Source organism: Arachis ipaensis, chromosome B02 (genome assembly GCF_000816755.2).
Source record: "Arachis ipaensis cultivar K30076 chromosome B02, Araip1.1, whole genome shotgun sequence".
In the NCBI taxonomy this organism is placed as follows: Eukaryota; Viridiplantae; Streptophyta; class Magnoliopsida; order Fabales; family Fabaceae; genus Arachis; species Arachis ipaensis.
This window is the reverse complement of record NC_029786.2, coordinates 22,047,057-22,062,385: the sequence shown is the minus strand read 5'-3', so window position 1 is coordinate 22,062,385 and position 15,329 is coordinate 22,047,057. Positions and strand designations below refer to the sequence as shown.

Below are 15,329 nucleotides of genomic sequence, written 5' to 3'. Positions count from 1 at the left end.
TAGCGATTACTAATGCGTTGGAGAAAATAAAGAATGCAACTCTCTTTGAATTTTGAAGTCTAAATTCTAATCATAAATTTTAAATTTAATATAAAATATAAAAAATAAAAAGTTGAGATATTTTTAACGAACAAGAAAACATTCCTTATTTCCTTATTTAGTAAGTAGTGTCTAAAGATGAACATATATAGTTTTGGTGGACATAGTATAACTCAAATGTGGATTTCACATGATGGTCATGTTTTATTGTTTTAACTTCTAAAAAATATGACTTATTATTTAAATAGTTTATTTTTTATGTATTAATAATTTAATATTTTATACCGTAATTCAATTATATTGGCTTTTTTATGATTATTTTGGTGATTATTGATCAATGTTAGAGATAGTTGTTACGATGATGTTACACGTACAAGCATTTTTTTTTTAATCAAGTTGGTATAAGTCAGCAAAAAAATGCACTCATGCGTCATACACTTTTGTTTTTTGTTTTTCCGCATTTTTTCAGCAAAGAAATTTTTTTTTTGGTGAGCACATAAATTTTTGTACATAGTATAAACTTATCATATAATAAAAAAATTTTTACACACAGTACATAAATTTTTATATATAGCATCATTTTTTTATATAGCACATAAAATTTTGTTGTGAATGTATTTCGTTGATTTTATGAGTCAATATTTTGGATATGTGGTCCTTTAAAAAATTCTGTGTTTGCATAAAAGTTTTTGTGCTATGTACCAAATTTTCTGGGCTATATATCAAAATTTTTGTGCTTGTGAATCTTGTTTGTTGAATATCAATGTTTCTGCACATGTAGTTTTTTAAAAATTTCTATGATATACACTAAATTTTATGTTATGCACCATTATTTTTGTGTTGCGTATATTTTATTGGTTGGGAATCAAAATTCTAGATATATAATTCTTCAAAAATTTGTATGCTATACACTCAAAATTTTGTGCTGTGCACAACATATATATATATATATGCTTAATAATTTTGCTAAACATAGAAAAATAAAAAAAAAGATGATGATAAAGAAGATCATAATGATGATGTTGTTAAAAAAGAATCACACAAAAAAAGAAGAAGGAGAAAGAGATGATAAAGACAAAGACGAAACGAGCATGCATATAATTTACAAAATTTGATTGGACATGGTTCAAAAATGATTTAGCCGCTTAGTTTTATTAATTTTGTTGATATAATATTACGTAATTAAATATATATGTAAAACTATTTTACATTAACATTGTATCAAAATTAAATTCTTATTTAAAAAAGTAAAAGATATTATCCATTTTTAAGAGAGTGCTTTAAGATTTTTTTTTGTTGTGGCGCTTTAAGATTCAAAAGCTTGACCTTTTCCGTCTAATAAGTAAAACTCATTTAGACTTCTTCCATTTTTATTAGGGGACTACTCAAATAAAAATGCCTATTTCATGTTTTGCTAAAGATGTTTTCGGATTGCATTTTAATTGGTTTCGATATAATTTATTTGGTGTTTTTCGTCACATATTATTAAATTTCTTAAAAGATTTTTTTCAAAAACAATAAAAAATATTTAAATTAGACTAAAACAAAAAAAGTAATAGATTAACTATTAGATTTTTTTAAAAGATTATTTACATAAAAAATATATCACATTCATAAAAATATATATATATATATATAAAACATAATTTTTAAAAATTTTGAAAATATAGTCTCTTTTATGTTAGTCAAATAACTATTTATTAAAGTGGACAAACTAATTAATTTTTTTCATATACAGTTTTTAAGACATAAAAGTAATTAATTGGCACATTGGTTGAGATAATTAAAGTAATTATTTCGTTAAAATTTTAATTTAAAGAGAAATTTTAGTTAATTTTGGTATAGAAATTTTGAATTTAAAAACATTGATAAAAATTATATTGAATTTTGATTTAGTTTATTCTCATTTAAATTAATCACTACATAAGTTAAAATTTTGTTTTAAAATTATATTTGAACTTCAATCTGATTTTTAAAGTTTCAATTTACTTAGTTTGATCTTTTAACTTAGTATCCGTAACTCACATTAGGATTTTAAGTGTTTTATTAAAAAAAATTAAAGTATAAAAATTTTAATTGTTACATCAAATAGTCGCTAGAAAGTACAGCGTAGTAGTCGTAGTCTATCTCAACATGTCATTAACGATTCTGTGAGACTGTGACAAAAATAAGATCAAGAACCAATATGAGTCATAACTACCAAGTGACTAAATTAAGTAAATCGAAATTTTTGAAATTAAGTTGTAACTTTAGAGACCAATATAAGTATTATATCTTTGTTGATAATTAAATTGTTTTAAATCCACGGCTGCTCAAACCACTAGGCATTTCGCAAACAAGAAATTTCACAGCACGGGTGCCAAGATCATCCAATATTTCTATGCATTCTTCCACATCTGAGTCATTTACCATCATCATCCATTCGTCTTCATCGTCGAGATACTTGAGTTGGAAAGATCCGATTCGTAATTTGAATCTTGTTGCAACTTCTTCATAGAGCTGGAGACAACCAGCTGCAGGATCAAACTTGAAACGGATCATATCTTCTTTGTAGGCAGCTTTGACAATAATTTTTTATCCACTATCAACACAAGGTGATTTTCCTTTCAAATGTTTCCGATTCTCAAATTTCCATTTGACGAGTCTGTCATGCTTGAAGTAGTAGGATTGTGATGCTCGCCGAGCTTGTCAGCCCCATTCAGATAAGTTTCCATCTCATCAGCAACCAGGGAGTTTGGACTATGATATGCTACATCACATCTAGAACTTTCCAAAATAGAAACCGGAAAGGGTTCCTGGCATAATCCACCATCATCCTTGGCTATTGGTTTTGAATCTACACCAACAGAAAAAGCTTTGTTTTTCTTCAACTCACCCTTGGAATTAGATATAAGCATGTCTGAATGCAGAAGCTGGTTTCCCAACAGACAGACATCATTATCATTATCATCCTCGAATTTAACGGCTAAATTCTTACCTTTGCTTCCAAATGCCGGAGATATGGTGACTGCATCTTTCGCTGCAGGATCAGGATGTTTTACAGAACATTTCTTCTGAAAGAGAGAACTTTTACGTGCATTAATTTCTTGGTTGATTGATCCACCTGACATAAGTCCCCCCGTGTAAGGATCAAACTTCAGTCCTCCTTCCACACCCTGGACCGAGTTAAGCACGGTTTGTATTTTTTTTAAACGATTAACTTTATTAATCTTGCGCGATGGCCATCTTGCAATTCCGTGTTGCCTGCATATCCTTTTCCGGGTTGTTGGGCAAACTGTTCAAGAAGAATTACTTGTCAATAATAATCATCTTGGTGTTTTTCACAAATATTTATCATCTATCATCTAACCCAAAATAATATGCTGATTGAATAAATTAAAAGAAATAAGCAAGGACAAAGCTGTAGTAGTCTTATCACCAAGGCTTTTAGCCGCATCTTTAAGACTACCAGAGAAGTATTGCTGGAGAACACTCAAGCTAACATTCTTCTTCACTGGACTTCTCTTTTTCTCAATCTGCTTTCTTGATCCCTCCATATCCTACAAAGTTGAATCATAAATTATAACAAATGATTTCTCAAATGAAGCAACTGTTAAGATATACCTGGTTATGAGCAGTTTCAGTTTCATTGTTTGTCAAGGACATACAGGAAAAACTCGAGCCTTCTATCCCGTATAATTCAGCATCCGAAACTTTCCTCAAAGTCTGACACTTTCTCTGCATAGTACCTGATAGATTGTCTAATAAAAGTTGCTGTTCTTGACTTCGATTCATATTGACAGGTAGAAAGAATTCTATTATGTAATCATCATCATTGGTATGAGTACTCCTTAGCCTGACTGCAACGGCAGCATTCAACTTATATTTTCACGCATGGTGTACAAGTTATAGGCCTTCACATCGGGATAGAAGAATGGACGATTTGATTGAAGAGCTTTCCCAGCTACACCTTGCCCTTCCTCGAGATAATGTTTAACACATGCATGAACAAATCCTCCTACCACAATATCATTTATATAGCTAGCTGATTCTTCAATGCATAGTACAGTTTTTTCACCAGGAATTTTACGCCCATCTTTAATCCGTATTCTTGAAGCTTCATCTCCTATCCCCTCACTATAATAACAGGGGATCCATGTCAATGCCAGTGGCAAACTATGCGCATGACACACAGCTCGTAACACATCAATTATCTCTGTTAAAGCTGCTCTTTTGTTATTTGATAGACACTGCACAGAAAATAACCAATCTGAGTAAGAAGTTTTTAAATCCATATGAAAACACATCATTGTGAAAGTTCAACTTTGTTTTTGCCTCTTGTCTTCTATTTATTGTTGTTGGGGGCGGTTGGGGGAAGCTTGTTCTTTACAGTACCTTGACATAAGACGTGGAGGCGTAGTAGTCCTTAGATTAACTAAATGATATTAAAAATATAATTATTAAAAGAAAAAGAAATAATATATGAATAAAATAACTTGTGAATACAATTAAACCAAAAATTAAAAAAAAATTGTAAATTGTGCAAAATATTAGGAAGAATGGAGAAAAAAAAATAAGTGGCATGATATTATGTGAAAGAGAAGATAAAGAAGAGCTGTCAAGTAGATGTTGATTTATATAGAAAACATAAGGAGTAAGTATAAAAGAAGAGGATGGCCAATGAGTTATAGCTCAAATGGCATAGTCTCTTCATACTCAATTAAGAGGTTACGGGTTTGAGTCTCCTATCTTTGGTAAAAAAATAAATAAAAGAAGAGGATGAATTATGTTTTATACTTTTATTACTCAATTTATATCCATTAAAGAGAAATAACATTAACATTAAAACCATACAATATCTTATATAAAAATAAATAGCAAGAGACTATAAAAAGTATAGAGTAACCTATATAAAAATAGAGAATAGAAAAATATGAAACTATAGAGTAATCTAGAAAAAATAAATGTCATTAGAGTGAGAAGAAAAAAAATCCTAAGCTATAATAATAAGGCACATGAGAAGTAGAAATAAAATAGTTAAAAGTAGTTCAATTAAAAACAAAAGGATTAAAAAGTAATTTAAGTCAAATCTTCTTTTTTTTGGTTAGTTGAGTCACTGTCATTTTCTTCTTCACTTTCTTTCTAATAAATACAATTACATAGTCACTTACTATATATATTTAGCAAGAGTGCTAGGACAAAAAAAAGAGATATGAGATTATGTGAGGAGGGATAAAAAAAATTATATAAAGTGAATGTTGATTTATATAGTGATATAACAAAAAATAAATATAAAATGTGAAAATGAATTATAATTTAACTCAATTTATACCTATTAAAAAGAATTTATTAACATTAAAAGAATATAGTAACTTATATAAAATTAAAGAATAAGAAAATATGAAAAGTAATATTTAAAAAATCCTATTAACATTAAAAGCATAGAGTAATCTATATAAAATTAAAACACAAATAAAATTGATATATTACGTATCAAATACAATTTAAATATGTAAATATTATCCAATAATAAAATTTTTCTTTGCCAAGGAGAAGACGCGGGTTCGATTCCACTATTCGCCCTTTCCATTACTCAAAAGAAAATTCTAACTCTTTCTTAAACCTAATAAAAAAAACTATTTGTTGCGTGGCGGTTCTAAAAAACTGCACCTCGAGACCCAAAAAAAAAACTATATTAGTTGCGTGGTATCTCGAGATAAAAAAAATTCTTGGACAGCACAATCACTATCACTATATCATATGCATGACAGTTTTAAAAAACTCTTGGTAAAAGAAAAGGTTTTTGGATAACGCAATCACTCACTATATTAAATGTCAAAATGAATTAGAATTTAACTCAATGTATACCTATTAAAAAGAATTTATTAACATTGAAAGAATATAGTAACTTATATAAAATTAAAGAATAAGAAAATATGAAAAGTAATATTTAAAAAATCCTATTAACATTAAAAGTATAGAGTAATCTATATACAATTAAAACACAAATAAAATGGATATATTACGTATCAAATACAATTTAAATATGCAAATATAGTCCAATAGTAAAATTTTTCTTTGCCACGGAGAAGACGTGGGTTCGATTCCCACTATTCGCCCTTTCCATTACTTAAAAGAAAATTATGACTCTTTCTTAAACCTAATAAAAAATTATTTGTTGCATGGCGGTTCTAAAAAACTGCACCTCGAGATCCAAAAAAAATAAATTATATTAGATGTATGGACCGCATCTCGAGATCCCAAAAAAAAACTATATTAGATGTGTGGCAGCTCTAGATAAAAAGAATTCTTGGACAGCGCAATCACTATCACTATCACTATCACTATATCAGATGCATGACGATTTCAAAAAACTCTTTGTAAAAGGAAAGGTTTTTGGATAACACAATCATTTACTATATTAGATGCATGACAGTTCCAAAGAAACGCACCTCGAGATAAAAAAAATAAAAAAGGCACTTTGTAAAAGGAAAGGTTTTTGAATGGCGCAATCACTATCACTATATTAGATGCATGACAGTTCTAAAGAAACGCACCTCGAGATAAAAAAAATCCAAAAAACTCTTTATAAAAGGAAAGGTTTTTGGACAGCATTGAAAGCTTATTCATCAGCGCAATCACTATCACTATATTAGATGTATGACTGTTTCAAATAAACGCACCTCGAGATTAAAAAAATATCCAAAAAACTCTTTGAAATAGGAAATGTTTTTGGACAGTATTGAAAGCTTATTCATCAGCGCAATCAATTTCTACGAAAAATTTAAAAAAAAAATTGTATAAAAAAATACAAACATTGAAATACTCTGAATTAGTTGGATTCTATTCTCTAATAGAATATATAATTTGTATATAATATTAACTAAAATAGTTTCAAATAGTTATATTTTTTAATAAAATCAAAGAAACAGAATTTTAGAATTATTTTTATTTAATTTTAATAGAATCTTTATATAAAAATAATTCTATTAAATAAAAATTTACTTAAAACTCATATAAATATCTATTTTGGAATCTATTTATTTTATTAAAAAAAATATTTTGAATAGAATACTAAATTGGTGATCCAAAAATAATAAATTTTTGAATTTCAAATCCTGTCATCCCTATCTCTTACTAATACATATCGTAGGAGAAGTAATAAAGGATAAATTGAGACTAATTCAAAACTGATATATATATATATAGTATTTTAAGAATTTATTACTTCATACATATGTTTATTAAACTAAAAAAAAGAATTGTGGCTATCAACTGAATTCTTTAAATATTTGTGCAAAATATCAATAAAAACGGAGGAAAAAAATAAGTGGCATGATATTATGTGAAAGAGAAGATAAAGAAGTGGTGTCAAGTAAATGTTGATTTATATAAAAAATATAAGAAGGAGTAAGTATGAAAGAAGAGGATGAATTATGTTTTATTACTCAATTTATACCTATTAAAGAGAAATAACATTAACATTAAAACCATATCGTATCTTATATAAAAACAAATAGTAAGAGATTATAAAAAACAGAGTAACCTAAAAAATAAATGACATAAGAGTGAAAAGAAAATGAAGAAGAATCCTAAATTGTAACACTAAATAATAACCATAAGAAAGAGTGAGTATAAAAGATGATGAATTATGTTTATAGCTAATAAAGAGAAATAATATTAACATTGAAGACATATAGTATCCCATATAAAAGTAGAGAAGAAGAGAATATGAAATTATAGAGTAATCTAAAGAAAAATAAATGTCATGAGAGTGAGAAAAAAAATGAAAAAAAAAATCCTACGCTATAATAATAAGGCACATGAGAAATGAAATAAAATAGTTAAAAGTAATTCAATTAAAATCAAAAGAGCTAAAGTAATTTAAGTCAAGTCTTCTTTTTCATGGTTGGTTGGGTCACTATCATTTTTTTCTTCACTTTCTTCCTAATAAATACAATTACATAATCACTTACTACATATATTTAGCAAAAGTGGTAGGAAAAAAAAAAGAATTATGAGATTATATGAGGAGAGATAAAAAAAATTACATAAAGTGAATGTTGATTTATATAGTGATATAACAAAAAGTATATATAAAATGTGAGAATAAATTAGAATTTAACTCAATTTATACCTATTAAAAAGAATTGATTAACATTGAAAGGATATAGAAACTTATATAAAATTAAAGAATAAGAAAATATAAAAAATAATATTTAAAAAATCTTATTAACATTAAAAGCATAGAGTAATTTATATAAAATTAAAACACAAAAAAATTTGATATATTACATATAAAATACAATTTAAAAATGCAAATTAGTCCAATGATAAAATTTCTCTTTTGTCAAGGAGATCTAAAAAAAAACTATATTAAATGCATCTAAAAAAACGCACTTCAAGATACAAAAAAATCTAAAAAATTTTAAAAATATTACCTATGTATATTAGTAATATTTTAACAAATGTTAAATATACCCTATGTTACTAAAGAGTTCTACTAACATTTTTCTAAAAATTTAATAACATTTAGTAAAAATGTTACAAAAGATATTCTATAGTAATATTATGAAAAATATTACAATAGACCATTCATGGTAACACTTAGAGAAATGTTACAATAGATAATTTTTGTAACACTTAGAAAAATGTTACCTTAGATATTTTCTGTATGATATTTTATGTAACACTTAAAAAATGTCACAATAAGTCTTTCTAATAACATTTTAAAAAATATTACAATAGATATTCTATAGTAATACTCAAATAAATGTTACAAAAGATTTTCTTTGCTAACAAAAAAAAATATTATAATAAATCTTTAGTAACATTTAAATACACAATATCTTTAGTAACATTTAACCCACACCAGACCATGAAGTAAAGTGTTTTCTGGCCCGGGGGCCAACTTCCAGATTCTTAGAAACTTCCTCATTAAATACAATCTTGGAAGAGAGTATAATAGGCAGAAGAGCATGAATTTCATTAGTTACCATTTACAGGACTTCACAAGAAAGTAAGCAGTCACTTACACCAAGGAAATTTAACAATTTTTTTTCTCATGTACAAAAGGAAGTAAGCAGTCACATACAAGAAAGTAAGCAGGACTTAGTTATCTTGGTTTTTCAACTTTAACTATCCAAATATCCTAAGGTAACTATGTCAATTTAACATTTTTTTTCTCATGTACAAAGGAAATTGAAAATACTAAGTTCCATAAAATTCAAATAGAAAATAACAGATATAAAGTCTTAACAAAGGAATGCCCTGAATTGCCCTTTCCTCCATATACCTTGATGGCTTATAGAAGTTACCATATAATTCTGACCATTTCTTTAGGCTGTTATATACATGCTTTGCCCCAACCAAAAAGCTGATCATAAAACATGCTGGACTAGATAAGTACAAAAGGGGCAGTAACATAAATGATGGTTTAAGAGTTCAAATAGTTTACAAATTATTACATGGAAGAAAATGATTTTGCAATGCTTTTATAAATTTCTTTTCTTAGCTTTAGCCCTTCAATATTTTAGACTAGGAAAGAAAAAGGAAAGGGTAAACCCACCTGTAACTAGGGAAGCTCATCCCAAGAACACAAGCAATGTCGAGGTCTGATGCTTGAATAACCATTCCTTCATATAAAACATGGCATGCCTCGTTCACTATTGGAAAGAGTATCATCTCTACAATCTCTTGGTCAGTAATAGATATAGGCTGCAAAAGGAATAAATGCTATCAGCTTCACTACACAAGCTAATGCCGACGAGCAAATTCAAGAAGATATAGATTCAATCTAGTGAGAGAGGAAGCTTATGATCAAACAATCACTTGCAATACAGAATTTTCAAAAGAAAAGCACCTTTCCACCAGGCATAATATTGGCAAGTCTTCTCAACTCTTCAACAATTGGTAGTATTGAAAGATCGGGTTTTGGCTTGCTACCCTTTTCATAAATGTAGTGTCCTTTTCATTGTTTTTCTATAATGCAGTACTTCTTAGAAGTTCGCGGTTTGAGCATCCAACTCTTATCCATGACTAACTAATATTATAAAATTCAAAATGTCCAAAATGAGAAGGAAAAAAACTAAAATAAGGAGCATTTTACCAAACTATTGTTGCAAAACAAGGCATTATAATTTGCCATAACACTATAACAATTATAGAAGGTATGTAAGATAAAATCTCAAGACTAAATATAGGAGAAGTACCTCCTCAAACTTTCTACCAAACAATTAGAAGAAGAGATCAAAGAATTCTTGACAATAATGCATAAAATCAAGTACAACATATAATCTAACACATGCATTCACTTATTAAGATATGGATAAGAAAATCCTACTTGTTTTGAAGTTCAAACAGTTGCTAAAATGAGGATTATCGGTAGCGGCAACAAGCAGAATTTGGGGAGCAGTCCAATAAAATGTGGTTATGGTTGAGAATCATATATTGCTGCTAGGTACATTAGATTTCTCTGTAGCCTTGCTTGGTTCCTGAATTATTATAAACCAAAATCACAGGATTAATTTTTAAGTATATAAATATGCATGGCTGCAAATAATTTTTGGATGAAAAATGTTTAAATGTGCTAAATCAGACAAGAAAATTTATACCTCTGTAAATAGAATGTAACTTATTGAGGGAGAACATGAAGGATTGAGATCTAATACTGCCAATAAAAACTAATGTCTTCCATCATCAAAGTATCAAACTTACAATAATTATACTTTTGTTTTGAATTAATTGTGTACATTAAACAACTATTTCCCTAGTCAATGTCTATACTTGCTTAAGAATCAAGTATGGCGTGAATGATGTTCATGCAACTATCCCTAGTTATGAAAAAGTTGACTATACACAATCAAAATGGACTTGGCTTGAGGATGCAGCCAACATTTAGGTTCATCCGCACTTACTATTGAAGTTGCTCAATATTAGGCACACATTAGGGATATTTATTGGAAAATTAAATAAACATAAAGTATTATATAGTACTTGATTAGTTAAATATTTCTCAATGTACACTTTTTCTTTGTGTAATTAAGCAGAAAATTAGAAAATAAGTTGTTATTAAAAAAAATGGGTGTTAATTCCACTCGTCAAATGAGAAGAAGTCAAAAAGGGGAAAAATCATCATCATTACTTCTTGCCAAAAATACTTTTTTTGAATAATTATTTTTCTCAAATTAGTTATTAAACCTACTGGAAATAATCAAAGTGTTGTCGATTTCAACCTACTGGAAATCAATTATAACCAGAGCAATGGCAACCCTGCCAAAGGAGCACTACAAATTGTCTCAACAATTAAGAGTGAATGGAAACTAAACTAACAAGATTAGAAGAAACAATTTGTTATGGTGGAAAAGAACTTCTAAGCTGTCATGACATTTACAAAGATTGACCAGGATATGGAGACTACAATCAGATAAAGCTCCAAAATGATATGGTTTAACACAACAAAATTGAGATGAAACGGTAACAAATTAAAATAGATAAACTACCTTATGAAGTTTCCTACAGCCATATATAACTGTACCCAGGTTCTCTAAATACTTAAGTAAACAATAAACTGACCTGTGTTCATCTTCTGTCCAAGCAATACCCTTATGACGTTCCTGATCTGATCTTGAAGCCTTAGATCCATTATTAGACTCGTTGTTCGAATTCTAAGGTTGGCCACCCTTCTTGCCAGCTCCTTCATCACTAGCATTGCCTGTTGAGCCTTCTAAAGTAGAATTATAAGTCGGTAGAGTCACACGCCCAGATTCAATTAAGTTGACATCATCAACCAGAAGCTCATAGTGTTGTTTAACCTCTTCCAAAGTCTTCCCAATTACATCGGCAGCAATCTTCTCCCATCGATCCGGATCGTCCTCAGGGTAAGTACCCAAGGCATTCTCAAATGCTTTATCCTGCTCAAAGCTCCACTCAGGGCCTCGACATGATTCTTAATTAGCTAATTACACGCTAAACACCTACTTAACATTAAATAAATAAACACCAAAACAAGGAGTTTTGTATATTATTAATTCCCAAAAAAACGAATAGATTAATTCAATTTTTTCATTTTGCATATGGTTTATTATTTTTTATAATAAATATAAAAAATAATAAGATGATTCACTTTATCTGTAATATATATTATAATCAAACTATCTAGTATATATGATAATTAAAAAATAAATCTCATTTAAGATAAAAAAAATAATTAAATAAAAAGCAAGGTTAAACCAGTAATATTAAAGCTAGAAGCACATATATTTGAAACCGTTACTTTCCATAACAAGCAACGACGAAGATGTACCAATTCCTTCCTTCAGTTTCAGTAATTATTTCAATTGCTTCTTCCTGAAATTAGAATGGCAAATTTGGGAATTCTTACAGAGAGAATTAAAGGAAGCAGAGAGAAGGCGAGTTTTGTGGGAATATCGGAAATGGGAATGGAAACGGTTAGTAAATATTTCTTTCTTCCCTCCGAGCAGTTAGGGTAGTCTCCTATCTTGATTTCCATGATCGGAATAGGTAACATTTTTAAAGTTTTTTAAAAAAATTATATATATTTACTAACATTTTATTATAAATATTATTTTATATATAATTTTATAATAATCACTAACGCTTTAATAAATGTTAAGCAATAAATGTTACCAAATGTTCAAAATGTAGTAGTGTTTTTGCAAGAATCCCATTTTTCATCTATCTGATCATTTTAACTAATTATTAATTTTCATATGATTAGAGGTATAAGTATCCATTCTATACAAAAACAACAAGATTTATACAAAAAGCCTAAACGACAAAATGGTGACTTCTTTCGAAATGACGCAGTGGGGGGACGCAACGGCGAGCCAGAGGACAGAGAAGTGGACAAGGTGGGAGACGTGGCAACAGAGAGGAGAATGAATACGATGACAGAGTTACGGAAAGAAACACCGCAAATAGAGAGCACGACGCAGTGATGATCATGGTACGGTGAAGTGTGACGATGCGGTGAGAAGAGAGAGTGGCGAGAGGGTGGCTGCAAAGAGGTTGGATGGAGTATGGACAGCGTTAGGGATTTCTAAATTGAAGAAAAGTTATGTAAATGAGGATTAGGAGTTTTGGGTTTCTATATATGTGTGTGTGTCTGGGAAATGGCTAAAAATATATATGAGAAATAAACTATTAAGGACAATTCAGTAAATTTATGAATTTCAGGAATTAGCGGATATGGGGCGGGGATCCCTGCTCGGATCCCCGCACCTGCCTCGGAAGAATTTTGTCTCTCGTCCCCATTCTTACGGAGAAAATTCCCCACAGTCGAATCCCATTCGGGACAATCCTTGCAGAAATTCCCGCGTCTCGAGAAATTTTGCCATCCCTTTTATGCACGATATTAATTTCTATTATTAATTAGACTATCTTATGAAAATAAAAGCAACAAAATTATATAAAAACTTATTTTTAATATCTATTTTAAATTATTGATTATTTTATATAAAAACTGGAATAAAAACAACTTAGAACTATTTATCTCATTCTTGACAGTAACTATTTAACTATCAATTTGAATAAAACATGAAATCAGTTTTTGTTTTCTTTAAAAAAAAAAAGAGAGAGACTTAAAATTTAAAAATTTGTCATTTGTATGAGAACAAAACAAAAAGAAAAGTTAACAAAAATTTCTTTCTTTTGATTGAGTTTTTTATCCTAATTTTTGGAGCGATAATTTTTTTTTTGAGATTTTTTTTATGTATTTATCTCTCTGTTTTTCATTTTAAGTACTTTTTTGTCTCTATTTTTTTAATCTATATGTAAAGATAAAATCCAAAAAAAGTCTCAAAAATCATTTCATTGTTATTTTTTTATTAATTACCACAACATGTCTAATTAAACATACAAATATCATGAGTTTAATTTTATTATGTTATTTTAGTATCATATATATTTATATTATTATTATTAAAACTTAAGACAACTTATATACTTTAATTAAAAAACTTATAAATCTCACAGAGATTTAGAGATAATTAAGTTTTGCTGCAACATAGGTATCTTAAAAAAAATTAATCAAGAACTTATTTTTTATTTATTTTTCTTTCTCTCATTTTATAATCCATTTCAAAAAAACAAAAACTCAATCAGTGGACTAAATAAGTCTTCTCTTTGTGTGGATATTAATCTGGTAAAATTGTAATCTTGAAAAACGGTGGATACTAATCTGGTAAGTAGGGCTGCACATGAATCGGATAATATCCACATATTCGCGGTAATTATTTGCATTCGATCCGAATTTTGCGGATATTATCCGATCAGCAGAGTCATCAAATCGGATCAGATCCGATCTGCACTATGGTAGGATCGGATTGCAGATTTGGCAGTGATATCCGCGGATCTGATCTGTAAATCTGCATATCCGCACATCTCATATAAATAGCATAGTTTAAGAAAGTAGACCCTAATGTGATATGAATTTTAGTGTGTTATTTTATGAATTTTATGATATCTTGTTTTTAATTTTTTATGTTGTACTTCAACTTAGAGTAATTAAACATAAATATTGTGTTATTATTTCATTTTTGTTATTCAAGAGAACTTTTATTGATAATATTTTAGAAGTAAATAGGCTTAAACAGGTGAAAAATAAATTTTTTGGATATTTTTTTTTTTTTTTGTAAAAACAGCCAAACAAAATCTTAAAATAGTTTTTTTTTTTAATTATGCGGATATACCCGATATCCGATGCGATCCGATCCGCAAGTATGCGGATCGGATCAGATCGGATATAGCCTGAAAAAATACGGATATCGTATCCGATGAGTGCAGTGCGGATCGGATAGAATTTTAGGCTATATCCGATCCGATCCGATCCGATCCGTGTGCAGCCCTACTGGTAAGGTTGTAATCTTGAAAAACGGATACCCAGCAAAGTCTTCTCTTTGTGTGGATACTAATCTAGTAAGGTTGTAATCTTGGAAAACGGATACCCAGTAAAGAGAAGATTGAGATTCTTGTCTTCTTTCTCTTATTTTATTCGATTTTTGCCAGATATTTTATTTAATTATTATATATTTTATGTGTATCCTTGTATAGCTAAGTTTTTAAATTAGTAGGTGATCAAATAAAATATTTATTCATATAAAACTGTAATTAATTAATTAATTAATTATTTATTATTATTATTATTATTATTATTATTATTATTATTATTATTATTATTATTATTATTATTATTATTATTATTATTATTATTATTATTATTACATTTGGTGTATATGTAATAATAATAATAATAATAATAATAATAATAATAATAATAATGTAAACCAAAA

General features: G+C 28.4%; 1 protein-coding gene and 1 long non-coding RNA gene across 3 annotated transcripts; both read right to left on the bottom strand.

Moving 5' to 3' along the window:
* On the bottom strand, nucleotides 2,255–4,395 carry LOC107627019 (protein NLP9-like). Its single transcript, XM_021115665.1, is given in 5 exon segments — nucleotides 2,255–2,893; nucleotides 3,017–3,313; nucleotides 3,458–3,578; nucleotides 3,643–3,926; nucleotides 3,929–4,395. Coding segments are annotated over 5 exon segments (1,350 nt in total). The 5' UTR covers nucleotides 4,329–4,395; the 3' UTR covers nucleotides 2,255–2,645.
* LOC107625105 lies at nucleotides 8,984–12,060 on the bottom strand. Of its 2 annotated transcripts, none has more exons than XR_002357234.1 (5): nucleotides 11,593–12,060; nucleotides 10,361–10,511; nucleotides 9,881–10,056; nucleotides 9,587–9,735; nucleotides 8,984–9,394 (listed from the first exon to the last, which is right to left on the bottom strand). It is a non-coding gene; the product is annotated as an uncharacterized LOC107625105 (long non-coding RNA). The 2 variants fall into 2 exon arrangements; XR_002357233.1 differs by having other exon boundaries at nucleotides 9,881–10,060; nucleotides 11,593–12,058.